General features: G+C 38.9%; 1 protein-coding gene and 1 long non-coding RNA gene across 2 annotated transcripts in view; one reads left to right on the forward strand and one right to left on the reverse strand.

The window, feature by feature from the left end:
• Window positions 1-280: 280 nt before the first annotated feature.
• On the reverse strand, window positions 281-4,237 carry LOC109492066. The gene is made up of 2 exons (XR_002145787.3): window positions 3,705-4,237; window positions 281-2,358 (listed from the first exon to the last, which is right to left on the reverse strand). It is a non-coding gene; the product is annotated as an uncharacterized LOC109492066 (long non-coding RNA).
• A 1,307-nt stretch (window positions 4,238-5,544) lies between these two features.
• The window catches only part of BBOX1 (gamma-butyrobetaine hydroxylase 1), a 53,599-nt gene continuing 38,493 nt past the window's right edge, over window positions 5,545-20,650 (forward strand). Inside the window, exons 1-2 of the mRNA XM_019812203.3 lie at window positions 5,545-5,962; window positions 7,219-7,333. Coding sequence (XP_019667762.1) covers window positions 5,744-5,962; window positions 7,219-7,333 — 334 coding nt within the window. The 5' untranslated portion in view covers window positions 5,545-5,743. The remainder of the gene's footprint in view (window positions 5,963-7,218; window positions 7,334-20,650) is intronic.

Consider the following 20,650-nt stretch of genomic DNA (forward strand, 5'->3'; position numbering starts at 1 on the left):
CAAATAAAAAAACAAGTTGAAGACTCTTAGGTAGCGAGTGTAATGAGTAGAGTGGGCATGTATTCAAATGATACTAAAGTTCAGACACTCAAACACTCACAGTCTGGTCAGCCTCTACCTTACCAAGTGGAAATGAGTTTAGTTTTGTGATTTAAAGGTTGATATAGAAAATAATAGTAATACCTTCTAAGCCTTTATGGTGTAATGTCTGGAAAACTTTCTGTCCTCTTCTTGCAGTGATGAAATGTCGGATGGTGAGGTCAACTAACAACCAACAAACTTGAGATTTGGCTACTATTTTAATAACACATTTTTGGTAACTTAAAATTATTGCCTGGAAAGTTATTCAGCCACAGATTCTCCATGATGTAGTACTGAGTAGTGGTCAAGTTACTATTTCCTCTGCTTTCAAGTCAGTTACCTCACTTGTCCAAGCTCAAGGTCACCTGTAAAATAGAAGTGATAGCACTAAATTCATAGTTTCATGAATTAAATAAGAATTAAATAAGGTTAATGTAATTGAAAGCATCAGCAGAGGGGCTATAACATAATAAGTGCAAAATAAATAGTTTTATGCATACAACGCACACACACACACAAATTCTCTCTCTGTCATGCAATTTGCATATTTCTTGCATTTTGATTATTTTCTGATCTTACTTACCTAGAATCAGGAGGTCAAACACCGGAGAGAACCCTACTACTATCTGATAGCAGGTCTGATGACCTAACTAAAGAAGGGAAGATGGAAATTAACAGATACTGACATTCGATAACATAAGTCCACTCTATTCTTTCCTTCTATTATGAAAAATAGTAAAAAATTATAGTGTTTTATTTTAGGGGTGAGTAATCCAATAGATGAATCTGGCTTCTCAGACATATTAATTTCTATCAATTTAAATTTTATGTAGAGTAACTATGAAGGTTCTGCATCAACTTCCTGAGAATCCTATCCAAAACCTATGATTCAAATTAGCTATAATTAGTGTTCAAGGAATTTTTGCACTCTCTTTTATTAGAACTAGAAAATGTTTATATGTGCACAGTGAACTGGCAAACCTAGGTCTGGAGCAACCTCTCCCACTAGCCAGCCTTGCGGGCTTGGACAAATCACACTCAGTATCTCTGAGCTTCCATTGTCCTTGCATTTCAGATGAGGGCACTTAGCCCACCTATATCACAAGTTGTTTCTTTCAGGCTCTGAGAGTTCTAGTTCCAGGTTCTTTTAATTCCAAGATCAATGCATAAAATAACTTTCAGAGCTACTTTCTCAAGTTTCCAAACATTGCTGGAGAAAACGAGCTGACAAAACTCAAATTTATAAAAATTTGAAAAAGACAAAAACCACACCCATTGCTGAAGTAGGATAATCTCTAAAACAGACAGTTTAGTTGTGCCAAACAGGAGTCCCAAATAAACTTCTATAACTCTGAAGGGGAAAAATATGGTGAGTCAGCTAGAAAGGAACACACACACACACACACACACACACACACACACACCCCAAGTGATTGGATTAAGTTAAAAGAAATCTATTCTTTCAGACTGAAATCCCCCTTATCCAAAATCTTTTTCAGGACAAGCAAATCTACTCCTTCCCGCCAAAACCAATCTGATACTTCATAAACCAAAGTATAATTGTGAATGAGGAGAAGCTCAGTAATAATTTAGTCCTAAAACAAATAAACATTTTTGTTTTATAGGTGCTCCTTAATTTAGCAAAAAGTATATTCATGACTTTAGCATATATTCATGAATTTAACAAAGAGTATACCTATATATCTATATCTATATCTATATCTATGGCTAGGAATATTTACTTTTCCTTTTTTTTTTTTCTTCAGAGAAACACAATTATTTATCAAATAACTACATGTCCATGATGCTTAACTTAAAAAGGGCTCAATTTTAACAGGTCAAGTGGGCTAAATGGAAAAACAGATTTCAACAAATTACACTCATGTACAAACGTTTAAGTTTCAGAAAGAATTTGCCTTTAAACACTGATGATCCTTGATATTTCTTTCTTTTTGAATGTTCATTGCATTTGCTGCAATAGAGGTTGAAATAAACCAAGATAAGTTAAAGAGGGAAACCATTTTCCCATTTCTCCCTGCTTTTGTTTAGATTATCTTTCACATGTGTCACAAACTGAGAAAAGGATAGTGAAGAGTAGAAATGACCCAACAGGTTCCTTCACAGATACCCAAACAACTTACCTTCAGCAACACCCAAGTTTTTCCAGTTCTTCCACACTCTCCCATGTGCCTCGGGCAACTCCCATCAGCCCCTGGTCCTGATGACACCTCCTCTCTTGAAATAACCCTCCTCAGGATATCCATTTGGCCAAGCAGGCTGGGGGAAAAGAGTCAGGTTTCCCTATATCTGGAAGTGTGCTTTTTCCTCTCCAGTTCAAATGTGTTAAGTAGAAGGAAAGAAAAAAGAGAGAGGTAGAAAGCTTCAAATGGCAGGTTGGAATGTAATTAATATTTGTTGGTACAGAATCTGTAGGTGTTACCACTTCAACAGTAAGTGGGATATGGGCATAGTGCCATCTTTAAGCACAGGGACAATGTTTATTATGGTGGAAAATGTGCCCTTCAAACAATGTATCCATTAAGAATCAATGTATCAAGTTCTAGTTTTATAAAAATCCTTTGAACCACAACATTTTCAAACTCATTAATGAACACATTTTGGAAAATGAGTTGGGTCTCGAGTATATACCAACATACATGGAATTTTGATGATAAACATAAATGAAGCAGATTTATTTTTTTCTTAATTGTCTTACTCCCTTGGAGAACATAAGACGGGTTCTACTATCATCGGTATGCTGATATCCCCTAACCTCTTTTGTCTGTGGCTTATTCAGGTAATTGCAGTACATTTTTCACTGAGTTGTAATGAATATTCAATGAGTCATTGTATGTAAAGCACTTCAAATATGAGTGGCATGAAGAAGGCATTTGGTAAATGTAAACTCTTACTAATATTGTAATCTTACCATCAATATAATTAAAACCAATATTCTTATTGTACAACCAAACTAGCTATTCTTTTGTAAGATCCTGTAAACAATTGCCACTATGCTTCCAAACTCTCAAGGCAAAAAAAAAAAAAAGAAGAAAAGAAAGAAAGAAAGAAAGAAAGAAAGAAAGAAAGAAAGAAAAGAAAAACAACCTTCTTTCTTCATTAAGGTATTAATTTTTCTTTTTTATACTAGAAATATCCTATCTGTTCTATATTGTATAATTTGAAGCCACACATTTTGAAGGACATTTGTAAACTGGAAAGTGACCATGCACCCTGAAAGGTACATAATCTAGAGATCACATATTATAAAGCAAAGGCTGAAAAGTTGAGTAGATTTAGAGAAGAGAAGGGATGAAAAGGCACTTGATTATGGTCCATTGTAATTGAAGAACTATTACAGGGGGATAAATACATCCTGTGCTGTTTTGAAAAATCAGGCCAGGACCAATATGAAAAATGTATTTTAAAAGATAGCTATGTTCTCAGTATAAAGAGGGTGAGCCTGAAAGCTACATATGTTTATTTTGTGTGTGTTGATATTTTGAGGTACCTTTTGCCTTTGATTCTTAGCAAGTAATTTTAGCAAATGAATAATCCATCAGTTTATAAATAGATCAGGTTAAGTAGCAAAAAGAATAAATAACAAGGTAAACAAATTAGCATACCTATATGCATTTTTTCCTGCTTTGTTTTGCCTGTGGACATTCCATCATCCAGGTTGGTGTTTATTTGCTTTGAAACCAGAATCTTCTCTATCTCTCATCTGCTTGCCACCCACTGATAAAACATAGCCTTGTAAAGAGAAGAAGACTTGGTATAACCACATGTCTGGTAAACGTGGCCACATCTCCATATGGGTGTCTAGAGGAACAAGGAATTAGTATGCATTCAGAAGCATTGATCATATCCTGTAAGACTTCCTCAAATAGACGTCTTCTCTAAGCAAGTGTCCTGGAACCTCTCAGACAGCTCTTAGTGCCATTTGGACCAAGCCGTATTTTCTTGTTTACTTTCATAATCATCTCACTTCTTCTTGAACTCTGGAACTTCATGGTAATCTTTGAACTTTCTGGTGCAGCATATCAGACACAAAGAAGATGCTTATGGAGTGTCTGGGTGGCTCAGTCCAGTTAAGCATCCGACTTTTGGTTTTGGCTCAGGTCATGATCTCACTGTTGTAAGGTTGAGCCCCAAGTCAGGCTTGTGTTGAGCATGGAGCCTGCTTAAGATTCTCTCTCTCTCTCTCTCTCTCTCTCTCTCTCTCTCTCTCTCTCTCTTTCTGTCCTTCTCCCCCGCTCATGGTCTCTCTCTCTCACACACACACTAAACAAACAAACAAACAAACAAATAAATGTTTTTAAAAAGAAGATTAGTATTATTTGAATAAGTTTAACTGTATATATAAGAACGAATACAGAGAGCTATTTTCTGTATTTCATATTTTATTCTGCTTGTCATTGAACCCTCCGGTGCCTTGCAGTGCCTGGTACTTAGAAGGGAATTGTTACACAGTCACTCTGTGTATGCGTGTGTATGTGTGTGTGCCTCCCCTTCATCCCAAGGCAATGAAGTCTTCTTTCTATCATCACATGTCACCTTCTACTAATGATGGGCTAATCGTTATATGGAACAAGTTAAGAAGGTCTACTTTTTCCACATAAATTCTATATTGTCCATGTAAGTTCTATTTCTCCCATGTAAGTTTAGAGTCCTGGAAAATAATGTATGAATAAAGTGAAATTCAGAGCACTGACACAATTTCTGAAAGCCAAATATGTGGTCATTGATGGAATCGTAATCAACACTGATGTACTCAGTCCATAATACCTTGTGCCTCTTTTCGCTTCTTTCCCTTTCCTATACATACTTCATGTCCTCAAATTTGGTGTGTTTCTTACTAAAAAGAAGTCATGTATTCCAAAGTAAAGTGAAGGTTCATAAAAATACCCAGTAAAGGTTTAGATTAAATGAGCCAAAATATCGAGGCACATTATATCAAAACAGAAAATCCCAGAGAACAAATCAAGCAAGATGAGAATGGGAAGCCTGCAGAGCCTGGGAACTTTTATACTGCACTTAGAAAATGAATTGTATTAGTCAAAAAGTAAATGGTAGGATAGAAATGGCACAATGTACCAGATTATAGTATCTGTTAAAATCAATAATTGCATTAAAATTTCCCTCAGTAGACCAAGTTTACTAATTTAGTATCATAAAAACACTTTCTTTTTTTTTTTTGCAAAAGGCTTGTGTAATTGGATGTCAGTTAAAATAGCACAGGTATGATTAGTTATACTTCCAATTTGTGGAGTGTTTTTCTCCTTTAAAAAAATTTTCAGAGCTTTCATGCAAACATAATTATCAAAGTGCCTATGTCACTGGTTCTGAACTTATTATCTAAAATTTCTGGAGGAAACAAGGAATTCTTTTCATCTGGATCCTGATTCAGCATGTTTATCTTATGTACTTTTAGTCACTGTGTTTCTGTTTACAGCATACGAGATACTCTCATCAGAACAAAGGTCCCAGCATTGATCAGTCAAGCCGCAGACTCTGGCAGCTGACTGAACAGCAGGAGCCAGAGTCCACTTGAATTGTTCACACTCTTAGAAGTCAAGTTCAGACTTGAGCCGCCTGAGGTTCCTTTTAACGCAGATTTGTCACAGCAGGCAGCTGACAGGATTTACCTGCAAGAACCAGAAACATGCACTGTGCCATCCAAAAGGCAGAAGTGGTGGACGGGGCTCACTTGTTGCAGCTCTTCTGGCATGACGGTGCGGAGTCTCTCTACCCTGCTGTATGGCTGAGAGACAATTGCCAGTGCCCCGATTGCTACCTGGATTCTGCAAAAGCACGGAAACTTCTCATCGAAGCTCTTGATGTGAACATTGGTATTAAAGGCTTGACGTTTGACAGAAAAAAGGTAATTATCTCTAAATTATCTCTCCTTTATCTCCCCAGTTCATTGAAGGGGCTACTGTCCAATAACTTAAAGAAGGGATTATGTTTCATTTGATCATGTCTATAACTACACAGAGAACCATGTTTGTGTAGTGCTCGGGGCAAAGCAAGCATGCTCAGTAGATGGAAGCTTCTGTTATTGTTGTTCGTAGTTTTATCACTACTACTGTTTTTAATAAAACTTACAGTATTGCTCATTATTCCTTCCGTGAAGGAATTTCGTGAACAGCCCTGAAGACACAATCAAACTATCTCTATAATAACAAGAGTGCTTCTGGGCCTCTGTTTATTCATCTGTAAAATAGGGAAACTGACAGAACTTGTTTGTAGAGATTACATGAGAATTCAGTGAGGTAATATGGGTAAAAATGTTTAACACAGTGTCCGGCATGCAGTGAACACTGAAAAACTTGTATCGACGACTGTAGTTTTAGTCAAATGAGTGAGTCGATATGCAAGGCTTGCTCTAGAACTCTGGAAAACAAGCCTCTCAAAACCACCAAGTAGATGTGACCACCAGCCTGTGTTTCTCTCTTCCAAAGTGACGAGGATAGTTCTCGGAAAAGCAAATGTGACAGCTAGCTCATGGCTCTTCCCCCTCTTGTCTTTATCTGAACTGAAGGACTTTACTCCCAGGGTTCACCGCTTGCCAGCTGTGTGACCTTAGAAATATTTACTCAGACATTCCTCGCTTGGAAAATGTGAATAAGAGTAGTACCTTCTTTCTAGAGTTGTATGAGGACTAGAGGAGTTATGCCTGTAGTGTTCGTTACACAGGATGCACTCAGAGTGCTGTTGTCATTTATCATTATGATCTGCCTCCTCCTCATCATTTCCTCGTTCTGATACTCTTGGAAGGAATATTAAATTCAGTAATAGCTCACTTTAAGTCATCACAGAAATTTTGGAAACAACAGATTTAGGAGATACAGAACGAGAACTTCAGATCGAGTCACATTTTACTTTTTCTGTGATATTTAAGGGGCCTCAGAGCTCAGATGTATCACTATGGCTTTCAGTTCTCCTGTCTTCCAAAAGAGTATTGTATGCGTGTGAGTACATAAGTGAAAATAAAAATAAAGTAAAAAGTAAAAGAAGTAAGGGCTAGGTGGATCCCCTGCTTATCTTAAATTAACATTAAAAAACAGAGCAATAATGAACCAAAGTACATAGAAGCATAATATACATATAGGTGATATCTGCTTTCTGTGTTACAAGGTTTATATCACGTGGCCAAATGAGCATTACAGTGAATTTGAAGCTGACTGGCTGAAGAAAAGATGCTTTTCACAGCAGGCCAGAGAAAAACTCCAAAGAGAATTATTTTTGCCAGGTAACCTTGCCATGGTCTTCAATGTCTTTTAAAACTCTTATGGTAAGATATTTGCTCAGAAGCAAATATAAACCCTTGTGCCTTGGTTAAAACATTATTATAATTTAGGCAGGATGTTTAATGATTTACCAAACACAGATCGTTTGGGTAGAGATGAAAGAAAATATAGAGGAGTTCTGGACATTCAAAAGAGGCGGAAAACGGCAAAGTACAGCATACTGGTACCCTTGTCCTCTAATGTGAAACCTGGCACACGAGACATGAGACACTGAGTGTCCACGGCAAAGGAGAGGGATGAACCAAAGGCAGTCTCGCCCTTCTTAATTTTATCTAAAGCCAGAACAACACAAAACCAACCCAACAGGAACTCCTAACCTGGTATCCACAGATAAAATTATGTGATCCCGGAGCCCAGTGAAATTATGTGCACAGTGTTGAGTGTGCATGGGAGCATGTGTGTGTGTGCATGCATGTGCACAGCAAATCTGTGTGGGGAGAGTTCAATGGGTCTCAAGAGAATCTGTGACCACAAAAATGTTCCGAAAATCTGCAATAGTTGGATTCGGTGGAAAAAAGGCTTCATTCTTGAGCTGAGAGACAGAACAAAAGAAGTACTTAATTCAGGTAGAGAGTTAATTATTTGCTCTCTGTATGGTTTGAAGATTTGTATCATAAACTATGTGAGTCAAAGGCAGATTCTAAAAATATCATAATTCTTATATATTTAGTAGAACTTGACTTCTACAAATACACTAACAAGGCAATTATCCTTGAACTTTCTTTTCTACTGTTAACTAGATATATTGGACTGGCCCTGTTGAAATCTGTGACACCAAAACAGAGATTTCACCTGACTCCTTTCAGATCTGAAATTCTCAAACATGTATAATAGGTGGTTTTAAATGAGAGATTTGCAACAGTTTACTGGGTGTGGAGATGTTACTAATTAATTAGCTTGAACCACACAGTTTCACCTTGTTCTATGGTTATCAATAGTACATGAGGGCACCTGAATAGCTCAGTTGGTTAAGTGTCCAACTCTTGGTTTCCTTTCAGGTCATGGTCTTGTGGTTTCTTGAGTTCCAGCTCTGTGTCAGGCTCTGTGCTGGCAGCATGAAGCTGCTTAGGATTCTCTCTCTCTCTCTCTCTCTCTCTCTCTCTCTCTCTCTCTCTCTGCCCCTCCCCCACTTGCACTGTCTCTGCCTCTCTCAAATAAATAAATGAACTTAAAAAAAAAATAGGGCATGATACTGTTCCCTTCCTGTTCAGGCATAGACCGGTGTTGTCAAGAACTAGGTTCCTCTGGGGCGCCTGGGTGGCTCAGTCAGTTAAGCATCCAACTTCGGCTCAGGTCATGATCTCACAGTCTGTGAGTTCAGCCCCGCGTCAGGCTCTGTGCTGACAGCTCGGAGCCCGGAGCCTGCTTCAGATTCTGTGTCTCCCTCTTTCTCTGCCGCTCCCCTGCTCATGCTCTGTCTCTCTCTGTCTCAAAAATAAATAAAACCATTAAAAAAAAAAAAGAACTAGGTTCCTCCATGGCCTTATCTCATCATTCAGACAACTGTCAAGGTTTTGCTCTGGTGCTTTCTGTCTAAACCACCAGGAATTCACTGTCTTCTTTATGTAGCCCAGCTAGCTGGTGGAATCCAGATAGGTATCCAGAAAAAGATGTTTATCCTGCCTTTCCCCAGTGAGAGTACAGAGACTTCAAGGAGTCTCCAGTTACATAACCGAGTAGCAATTGTCTGGGTCAAACAGCAGTTTCACAAATGTATTATTATTTTTTATTTATTTTAGATTTCTTCTGGTACTCAAAATATTTTTCCTTCACTCTGCCCTAATTTTGTAATCCTGTTGGATTTTGCTTTCATTTCCTTCAAGTCCTTCTTTTGATTATTTCAGGGAATAAAAGCCAACTTTTTATTATTACAACTTAGGCTTTTAAGCATTGTAAAAAGACACAGCCACCCTCCTCCATTAATATTTCTTGATGAATGCATTTTTATAGCTTATATTTCTCAGTACTATCAGGCAGTAGCAAAGTGGAAATGATACTACACTCAGTTAAGTTGTGGAAAAACCCAGTCACACTGACAGCAGCAGTCATGAATAATATAAGGAGAACTGGCTGCTATTTAGACACTGGAAAATACTTTAATGGTTTAAAACAAGATCAGATTTTTAAAATATATCCCCGAGCTGTGCAGTTGGTGGGGTAAAGGAGAAAGCAATGGGCCATTTTTGGAGTATTGCTTCTCTGGCTCTTTGCCTGTAGAATTTGACACCTTATTGAACTGCCATCACTTATTTTCAAACATTTATACTCCAGAACATGTAAACAAACTCTGTTACACTTGTGGAAGGATTTTGTTTTTCATCCTCAGTGGCCATATTACCTCTTCTGCTCTTTCCTTAGAGTTAGAAAAGACTTTTAAAATCTGGCATCAAGATGCAAACCACTTTTCCTTGATCTTCCCTTGGCATTAGCTGTCAAATTCGAAAATGAAAAGACATGATGATCAGCCAGAAAAGACTCTTGTCAATGGACAGCCACAGCTGGAAGGAAGATGTGGATAATAGTCATTCCAATAAATTTTGATCCGGTTGCACATATATTGGGCATCTATTTTGTTCAGGAAGCTCCTTAAGGAAATACCAAGTTAAAAAAAAAAAAAAAAAGACACCGATTCTGTCCTTGAGGATTTATCATGTCTAGGAAGGGGACCCTAGCCATGAAAAGAAATAAGTACAATCCATTATTTCAGTGCAAGAAAGCATGCAAAGAAGGTTAATCATAACACAGAGGAAGGAATCTGAAGAGACAAAAACATAATCCTTGAAGCCAGGAATATGTGAGCTGGATTTTAAAGAATCAGTTTGTGAGGCAAAGACAGCAAGGAAATTCTTGACAGAGAAAAGGGCATGTAGAAAATCATGGAAGTGTGAAATAGCAGGGTAGCCTTAGGAAACACCAGTTAGTTTAATATTGGTGAAGTTAAAATCATTAAAGCCACAGGGAATAGGGAAGGTGCCTAACCATGAAGCGGCCTCAGTGCCCTACTAAGGAGCTCAGTCCAAAACCTTCCGCAAGGACATTTTCACAACATAGAAATCAGGTGTATTCCTTTCCATTCATTTCCCAGGCTGATTTTCTTCCTATACGGCCAGAGAAATGAGTTTAATATCTTTATAAGTTTAAGAAGTTTGCTTTATTTTCTTTCAGATGCATTTTACATATTCAGAGTTATATCCATTCTGATTTTGACCAAATGTATATAATTTCTCAAATGCTTACAAAGCTCGTGACTGTCTTCTTATCTTCCTCTTTCTGTGGTTTTGCTTTCCCCTCCCCCAGTAGCCCCTTTGGTCTTTGGTTTCTATCTATCTTACAAAAGAGAGTGGAATGATTATATCTTTATCAGAAATGTTTGGTCATGGTCATCTGTATTGGGTAGACTGGAGTGGGGAGTGACAGGGAGGAGGGTAACCATAGCACAATCTAGAAATAGTCCTACAAAAAGCACTGAGAACTTAGCCTAGGGAAGTAGCAGAGATGATGGGGAAGAATTTGTATTTAAGAGAAACATATACTGACCTGTAGGACAAGAGGTTCCTGAACTTGTTCTCAATTCTCCACCAATTTAAAAGCTGAAGCCTAGCATGTAAATGTTTCCAGACAAATGCATGAACATTGAAAACTGTAATAAAACATTGGAAATATGAAGATTTTTATTAAGGTAATTGTATTTTAAGGGCTCTTGGATGGCTCCATTGGTTAAGCATCTTACTCTTGATTTTGGTTCAGGTCATGATCTCACAGTTCATGAGATGGAGCCCTGCATCAGGTTCTGCGCTGACAGTATTAAGCCTGCTTGAGATTCTCTCTCTCTGTCCCTCCCCAGCTGACACACAAGAGCAGGCTCTCTGTCTCTCCCTCTGTCTCAAAATAAATAAATAAACTAAAAAAATGTAATTGTATTTTAGCTTCCATGTCAAATTGAAATGATTATACATTAGGGGGCCTGGGTGGCTCAGTTGGTAAGCATCCAACTTCAGCTCAGGTCATCATCTCACAACTCGTGAGTTTGAGCCCTGCATTGGGCTCTGTGCTGACAGCTCAGAGCCTGGAGCCTGCTTCAGATTCTGTGTCTCCCTCTCTCTCTACCCTACTTGGCTTGAGCTCTGTCTTTCTCTCAAAAATAAATCAACATAAGAAAAAGAAATAATTATACACTAATTTTTGTGTTTAACTTCAAGATGCAAAATTCCCAGAATATAATTGATAAGACTGAAATGGGAAAAATCTATATATAGCATGACTTTTCATATATGAACCTAAATATTTGTTCTTTCCATTAACATTCAGTTTCAGAATGAGTACTCCTTTTCCTACCTCTTTGAATTTGTACTGAAATATTTGTACACTATTCTCTGACTTTAATAATATTTGTTATTTCAAATTGAGGTTTAAAAGATTGTAATTTGAAGAAAATCTTTTTTTCAATGGAAGCAGGCCACTCACTTTTCTCAGCAGCCCAGGGACTGAGTACATTGCACAATCAGAAAAGAACATTTCCCCTCAATTTGATACAGCAGAGCAAGTCTTTACCTGTCCGTTTAACTAGTCCATAGCTATCTGCCATCAGTCTCTAGCCATCAGCCCCTCTTTTGTTTCAAAAGGAACATTCCACAAAAGGGAGTCAAAACTCTCTGTAACTGTCAGGACCCTGTAGAACCTCTATGCCTTTCACAAGGCGGGGGGGGGGGGGGGGGGGGAAGCAGAGCTCCCCTTTTCTTGTAGAAGGTCATGTGTTTCCTTGAAGATGAAGATTTTTATTATGGCACAAAGAACAGAGTAGGTCAGGTACAGAGGCTATTTTTACAGAGATTTGTCAAAAAAGCAAAGATCACTATTTTTTTACTCGGCAAGTAGTGAACACAATAAGTGTGTCTAACTCCCAACTGACAATTCACCCCGTCCCTAAATCTTGCCCCATAGTTTGGCCATTCCTGAACCCCCAGGGGTAGGAGTCTGCAGTGCAAGTCAGGGATGGAGTGAGGGTCTTTGCTTCATATATTACTTGGTAATTATAAAAAGGGCTGGGAGCTTGTTTCTTCAGGCTGCCTTAGAATGTCCCCACTGTATCTGGGCTGCCAGGTCAGTGGCTTCAGAACAGCTCTGTTAAAAAACAGCTGCATCAGAATGATCAGCCCACCACATCAGGTACCCAAATGCCTTTCCTTCCCAAAGAAAGACCTAGTCAACATTCCCTTCCTGCCCTTACCCAGGCTCACACTCTGACACACAGGTGGGAGACACACTCAAAGTCTTCATATGTTTAAGAAGAGTCTCTATTCTGTTTTGCCCATGGACCTACTGACTTTCAGAGAAATGTCTTTGGGATTTTTATAAAATGAATACAGGTGTCTTGAATGTCTGTGTACTTTACTTCATTTGTCCTCTGTGCCATATTGATGTCTTCCAATGTGTTCTCTGGATTACATACCATTTATTATCCCCCTTGATTTCTGCATTGTACCTGATAAATTTGGGCATCATGTCTAAAGAGTCTAAAGTCCCTACATGGGATGGAGCTGTCCTTGTCCTGTCAGTGAGTACAAGACAGGAGCCTCCCTGCTTGAGAAGAGCCTGGTGCCCTAGATGCAGCCAATGCCACTGGTCCGGACATTGTTCCCACAGCCTTCTGCCCAGTGTCAGTTTTCACTTCTGAACTTTAAGGTCTCCTTCCTTTCGCCTTTTCTTATCTCCATCCATACTTCCAGCAAGAAAACACATAATCACATCCTCAGAGATAAATATTCAAGATAAGTCTATTTTACAACTGGATATGTTACAGAATGTTTTTTAAAAGGCTGTATGTTCTTTTATGACTTTTAAAAATTCTTAGATAAGGGGTGCCTGGGTGGCTCAGTCAGTTAAGCATCCGATTTCGCCTCAGGTCATGATCTCACAGTTTGTTGGTTTGAACCCCCGGTCGGGCTCTGTGCTGACAGCTCAGAGCCTGGAGCCTGCTTCGGATTCTGTGTCTCCTTCTATCTCTGCACACCCCGCACTCACCCTCTGTCTCTCTCTTGAAAATAGATAAATATAAAAAAAATTCTTAGATAAAAAATACTAATTATATTCTTTTTTAAAAAAATCATTTTTTAGTTAACCACTTCGTAAAATGAAGCCTCCTTGCATCAGCTAATGTTAATGCTGAGCAGGACCTTAAAAAGCTGGTGTCTCAAAGCCTTGAAAAGGTCTGAGCATATACTTAAGAGCCTAAAGCAAATGCATCTTAAGGAAGAGTGATTACAGTCTATTTCCTTTTCATATTTTCTCCAAAATTAAGGAAAATATACTAATGTTTTTTACTCTTGGAAAAGGGATTTTCTGTTATTACACTAAAGTACATTTATTTCTTTTCTTCTTCTTTTTTTTTTTTTCAAAGACAGTAAAAGTAGAGTGGACTTTCTTCAATGAGTGACAGCTTCAGTTTCTCACAAACTAGGCTTGTTTTTTTCTTATAGCCCAGGAGTGAATTTTATAACATATGGCAGTTGGACTGCAAATTTTGAATTTATAAATTTAGAAAATTCCAAATGGTGATAATTTCAAGAAGTGAAATTAGATTGCTTCATATGCCAGGCTCACTTTTGCCAAACCTACACATAAGTTATATACTTAACCTGTCCTCTTTGCTAGTGCCTACACATTGGAAGATTTGCCCATCAAAAAAAAAAGATAGGGCAAATGACTAAAAAACTACTACTTCTCACTTCTGGTTCCACTTCGCTTCTTCAAGATGACAGAACATTGAAACACAAAACATTAGTTTTTGGATAATAGATATCTTCATTATACTTAAATTTCTTCCTTGAAATATCATCACATTAAAAATCTATTAAATTATATTTAATTTCTCTATTAAATAAACATGAAAGCAATCACCTAGCATTCAGAATTTTAAAAATATTTTGAGAAATTAAATACCACACACAAAAAATTTCTTTTTTGAAATTCCAATCCCAAACTTTCAAATATGTCAGTGGAAAAAAATTTGATTGATGTTTTTTCAATTGTCTTATCCCTATAGGAAAAAAAAGATGTCAAAAAATGATGTTGCTATTTATACATTCTGTTAATTTGTCTAACTTCTAACTTAGTAAATTAAAAAATAATAATTTTTAAGCTCTACTCCATTCAGTGGATTCTTTAACTTTATTTATTTTGTCAAAATTTTGTATTTTTCTCAATCTGTAACTTTGGTCTTAATCAAAAGAGCAACATAGCACTAAAATATGAGTGCTCTTGACCCTATTAGGCCTTGTTAGGTCTGTGATTTTGAGCCACTTACTTTTCCATAGCCCCAAATCTTCATCTGTAGATAGAAATGGTACCTACTCACCTTCTTTTTTTTTTTTTAATTTTTTTTCTTTTTCAACATTTTATTTATTTTTGAGACAGAGAGAGACAGAGCATGAATGGGGGAGGGGCAGAAAGAGAGGGAGACACAGAATCGGAAACAGGCTCCAGGTTCTGAGCCATCAGCCCATAGCCCAACGCGGGGCTCGAACTCACGGACCGCGAGATCGTGACCTGGCTGAAGTCGGATGCTTAACCGACTGCGCCACCCAGGCACCCCTACTCACCTTCTTAAGTGGTGCCAGGTTGGGTGAAAAGCAATGTTGCACTTTATATATATACTCACTTCATCTTCACATTGTTCTCTCAAAAGCAGCTATAAATAACTAGAGAACATCCCTGAGAGGGGCTTGACCCTCTTGAACAGTACATCAGTTCACAAAAAGAAAGAAAAAGGAAAAGAAAAACAATGCAGAATTCTGTTATTGAAATTCTTTCTCCTTTTATTCCACTGGCCATCAGGTTTCTATGCACATTGCCTGCTTGCCCAGAGAAGACTGATACTCAACAGGTTATGGGGGAAGGAATTACATAGGTTGTCCCTCTTGCCAACAGCTTAGTTGGAGCTTTTTATTATCTCATGGCCTGCTTACTGAAACAACATGGCCTCTATTCACACCCACCTTGCACAGCCCTGCAAGATGTTCTTCCTGATGCCTATCTTCATCTCCCTTCCCCCTTGCTCCGATGTCTCACTGCGGCACAATAAACTCTTAAGCCCACATCCCACAATCTGGTGCCCCTCCACATCCATGTAGATCCCTACTTTTGTCCAAGCTCTGACTGTTTCCTCCATCACTTATTCCATTCTTCCTGTCTGGAGAGACTTCACCCATTCATTCTGCAAGACCCACCTCACATCCCAGTGAAGCCCTTTGCCAACAATTCCACCCTCTGTTTATATTATCCCTAAGCCAAATTACAAACTACAGATGAGAAGGAAAGCCCAGAAAATAGACCTTATTTCCCCGGCAATACTAAAACGCAAGCCTGTAACATAACAACGGAAACCTACACATTTTTTAAAAACAGTTCTGTTAGAATTTGCCGAGACAGAAAATGAAGTGTGGTATGTTGAGACCACTCTTCACCTGTGAAACAACACTGTGTTACGTAATGAGAACTGGCTTTGGAGTCAGCAAAGCTGGCTTTGACTCTCTGCTGTATGACTTGACTTAGTTTCATAAATGACCCGAACTTCACTTTTTCCATATGTAAAAAACAAACAAACAAACAAACAAACAAACAAAAAACCATGGGCACCTGGTTGGTTCAGTTGGTTGTTCGTCTGACGTCAGCTCAGGTCATGATCTCACGGTTGGTGGGTTCAGGCCGTGAATGGGGCTCTGTGCTGGCAGCTCAGAACCTGGAGCCTGCTTCCGAGTCTGTCTCTCCCTCTCTCTCTCTGCCCCTCCCCCACTTGCAGTCTGCCTCTCTCTCTCTCTCAAAATATAAACAAACATTTAAAAAATTTAAAACAAAACAAAACAAAAAGAAAGCAATAACTCTCAGTTTTGGAATGTGAAGAATAAATGATAAAATGTAAGTACTTGTTCCCTTTTTTCTCCAATTTAGTCAGCCATGAACATAGGAGCAGAGGTGTAGCAAAGAGTATTTGGGTAAGGACAGAAGGGGAAATAAACAATAGTGGCATGACAAAGTCTTATGCTTGAGTTCCCCTTACATAGAGAATAATCATGTCTTATTCCTGACTAAACACATAAGAGTGGCTTGGAGGTGAACTGTTGCCATGAAAAGGATTTTAATCACTCAGACATTGGTTTGAAGTCTGAGCCAAAATTTCATCTACCTGGCAGATAGTTTCATTTAAATAAATTTAAGGAAGACAGTGAAAAGACTGAGCAACTATCAACTTAATTCCAATCAGGGATGTAGAAATGTTTACTGAAGCTGAGGTGATCAGCGAAATTGGAAGAAAGTGGCTGTTATCTATTAGCTAAGGGTTGCTACAGATGAAAATGCCAGCCATTAGCAGATATATTATATTCCATGTACGAACTAGATCCTTTGATGAAAAAAAAAAATCCCTGATCCAAACTAGCTACAATTTCATGACCATTGAAAAGTAGATAATCTCAGGGTGCCTGGGTGGCTCAGTCAGTTGAGCATCTGACTTTGGCTCAGGTCATGATCTCGTGGTTTGTGAGTTTGAGCCCCACATCGGGCTCTGTGCTGACAGCTCAGAGCCTGGAGCCTGCTTCAGATTCTGTGTCTCCTTCTCTCTCTACCCCTTCCCCATTTGTGCTCTGTCTCTCTACCTCTCAAAAATAAATAAACATTAAAAAAAATTTAAAAAATAAAAGTAGATAATCTCAGTAATGAAGATAAAGGGAAGGAATCTAAAGAGAACAATGTGTTCATACAGGAAAGAAGCACAGAATCTCTAAGCTCTATCTTCGATAGGACATAATAGGAGCTTCTAGCCCAGAATAAATTGATCAGGTCAAATAAACGATGGACAACCAAAAGGGAATTTATAAAGTGATTTCCTTGGAGCAATAAGGAAAAAATGAGGAAGCCAGCAGAAAGACAGCCCCCCTGATGGGAGCAGATGGTCTTACAGAATCCTGCTCCACTCTTTCCCATCTTAGTTGAGGCAACGCCAGTTCTCTGGCAGCAGGATCACCCTTGACTCCTCTGTCTCTTTTACTACATACCCAATCTATCGAGAAAACCCATTAGCCCTATTATCAAAATAATCTAGAATCCATCCACATCTCACTGCCTCCACCGCCGACCCTCTGTCTAAACTACCAACATCATACACCCTCTTCTTGCTCTATCTCTGCTCCTAGTCTTTCACCAATCTTCCTTCTTTACATTTTTAAAAGCACTGCTCTGTGTCAGGTACTGAGCTCAGCACCTAATATTTATTGCTCTATTTAGTCCTAGCAACAACCTCACAAAGGCAGCATCATTATAACTATTTTACACAAGGGGAAAACGATAGAAATTAAATAGCTAGTCCAAAGTCAAAGAGACAATACATAGCGGAGTCAAGATTTGACTAAAGAGTATCTGTTCTATGAAATACCATTCTATCACTCTCACCTGTATGTATGGTGGCTGCGATTCATGTGGGCTCCTATCTCTGTGTCACTGCAGTTATTGCACTGAATGGTCATTATCTGTGTGTTTGACTCTCTTCCCCACTAGCCGGCTGGGGAATAACTAATCTTGGGAAATAATTAATATTAATAAAGATGTCATTTATTGAACACCTGCCATGTACTATGAATTCATTCAGCAAACATGTGTCTTCTATGTTTTAGAACAGGTACTGTTCTAGGTGTTGGAGATGAAGTGGTGAACAAAACAAAGACTCTGTCTATAGGGAGTTGACAGTCTGGTAGAGAAAGACAAGTTTACAAATATATATGTAATATATATATATGTAATACACATTGGTAAATTTACAAATATATCTACAACACATCATGTGCCATAAGAACATGGACATTGGCCAGTTGGTGCCTATGGTGGTGGAAATATTTAGAAGTTCTCTTCGGAGTTCTATTTTTCCACTGAAATAAAAGGCAAAGCTGACAGCTGAGCCTAAGTGGGAGGAGGGAGTGGAAGGTTTGAGGTTAGAGAATGTGGGAAATGATCAGCTAGTAAGAGAGTTAAGCAGACATTAGGGACATGCAATAAGATCAGTCATCATGGTGTGTGTTCCTTCAGCCACGTTCACATCTGGCTGCTCTGGTTCATGTGCAGATTTAATCAGGTACACCATGTTAAATTGTTCATAGAATGCATATCATTCAAATTTCATAACAACCCTGCAGGTCATTTTCATCCTGTATTTTCCAGACGAAGTAATTGAGCTGAGAGAGTATATTACTTCCGTTTTTTTAAGTTTATTTACTTATTTTGACAGAGAGAGAGAGAGACAGGGCACAAGTGGGGGGGGGGGAGCAGAGAGGGAGAGAGGGGATCAAAAGCAGGCTCTCATCAGCACAGAGCCTGACATGGGGCTTGAACCCATGAAATGTGAGACCATGACCCAAGCTGAAGTCGGATGCTTAACTGACTGAGCCACCCAAATACCCTGAGAATGTATCACTTTCTGAAGTGCTTGCAGATGGGAAGTATCAGAATTCAGAATTGAATCCAGGTCTGTCACCTTCAGACCTCGAGCTATTAACTCTGACACAATGTCCCTATCAAATTAGACCTGTATCTTCATCTCTACATGTGCTTCACACATTCTCAGTGAGCTAGCTTCAGAAAATGAAGACATAACTGACAAACAATTTTTACACATTTGCGCTGACTGAAAAATTGATTGGAGTTAACAGGGTTGAGACAGCCAAAAAGGATTCATTGGATTTGGGTCACGTGAATGCAAATGTGGTAGTGAGCCCACCATGCAGATATGGGCCAGACCACATCTATGGTATTGCGTCTGATTCAAGACACCAGTGCTGTTGGAGAGCATCAGCAAACTCAGAACACATCATACATTGGAGAGCAGAGAGCCTAGGGGCAGGGCTCAGAAGCCATAAAACTTGAAAAACCTGGGGAATAAAAAAGCTATTTGGGCTTAGAAAAACTTAGCACAGTAGCTGTCTTTGTATGCATCTCCAAGACTGTCATATACTGTGTGATTATGGAGCCCAGAATTAGCACCTAAAAGCAAGGCGACAAAGGTAGACTGTGCCTCAGCATAAAGAAGCAGCTTGTGACAGCTGGAGCCGTCTGGAACCAGTATGGGTTTCTCCACAGGAAGATGCATGCAGTGTACATAATTGAAAGGGATCAAGATGGTTTTCCAGAACCTTTTCAGGCATGTTGGAGGGGACAGTCACAGCAAGAGCAGAGGGTAAAACTGAATTTTGGAATATCCGTAATCAAATTATTTGTGTGGCCTCCCAGCTCTGACATGTATGAGCTGTGAGATATTGCACAAATTATCGAAAATCCTTAGACCTGTCCCCTCATCTATAAAATGGGAATAATACTAGAACCTCTGTGATGGGGTTGTTGTAAGGATTATATGAATTAATCCATACAGAGTGCTTACAAGAGTGTCTGGAATCATAAGGGCTCGATAAACGTTAGCTCTATTTTCAAGTACTCTTCACACCCGGCCTTTTAGTGTCCCTGCCTGGTTTTATGTGTTCTTGGTTTCTCCAACTAGAAGGTCACTGTTGTCATAGGGCTGAGCATATAGAATATACCAGGTACCAGGTATCTAACGGTCCAAAACAAAAACGTATTTATCTCCTTTCAAGCAACATAAACTTGTGTAGAAGCATGTTTCATACATCCTTGGGGAGACTTTTCGAGTTTGGTGGGATTATCACCTAGGGAAAAGGTTTTGTGGATTTCTCCATCTTTTAAAATTCTGAAGAGTACTCAGACACAGTCAACTTTCAGGGGTTGCTACCAGTCTCTAGTCCTCATTAGAAAACAAGCAAAAGGGGAAAAAAGGCAAAGGTTTGTTTAGGACACAGAACATGTTAGCTTTCTGAAAATCTACTGGGTGCCAGCCTTGGGCTATATGCTGGGGCTGGGGGAGGGGAGAGAAGGGGGCAGTAGTGGTGAGGAAATAAACATATAGAACATGCTCTCTGTCCCTTGCAAGGAATTTGCAATCTAGTGAAAGAGAGAGAGAAGTCCTGCCTAACGGACCCTTGCTTACTTTTCCATTTAATCTGTTACCCTCCCCTTTGCATGGGTTCTAGGCCCAGTAACTCTGAGCTCCCCCAACAAGATTAGAGATTCCCCCTCTTCCTACTGTCCCTCCCACTGGGATTCTTTTCTCCCTGCCCTTTGCATAACTGCCTTCTTTCATTCCCTGGGCTCTGACTTAAGTAACATCTCTTCTGTGAGACCTTCCTTAACTGCCAGGTCTAAAAATG

The sequence above is a fragment of the Felis catus genome, chromosome D1, assembly GCF_018350175.1.
Source record: "Felis catus isolate Fca126 chromosome D1, F.catus_Fca126_mat1.0, whole genome shotgun sequence".
Taxonomy (NCBI): Eukaryota; Metazoa; Chordata; class Mammalia; order Carnivora; family Felidae; genus Felis; species Felis catus.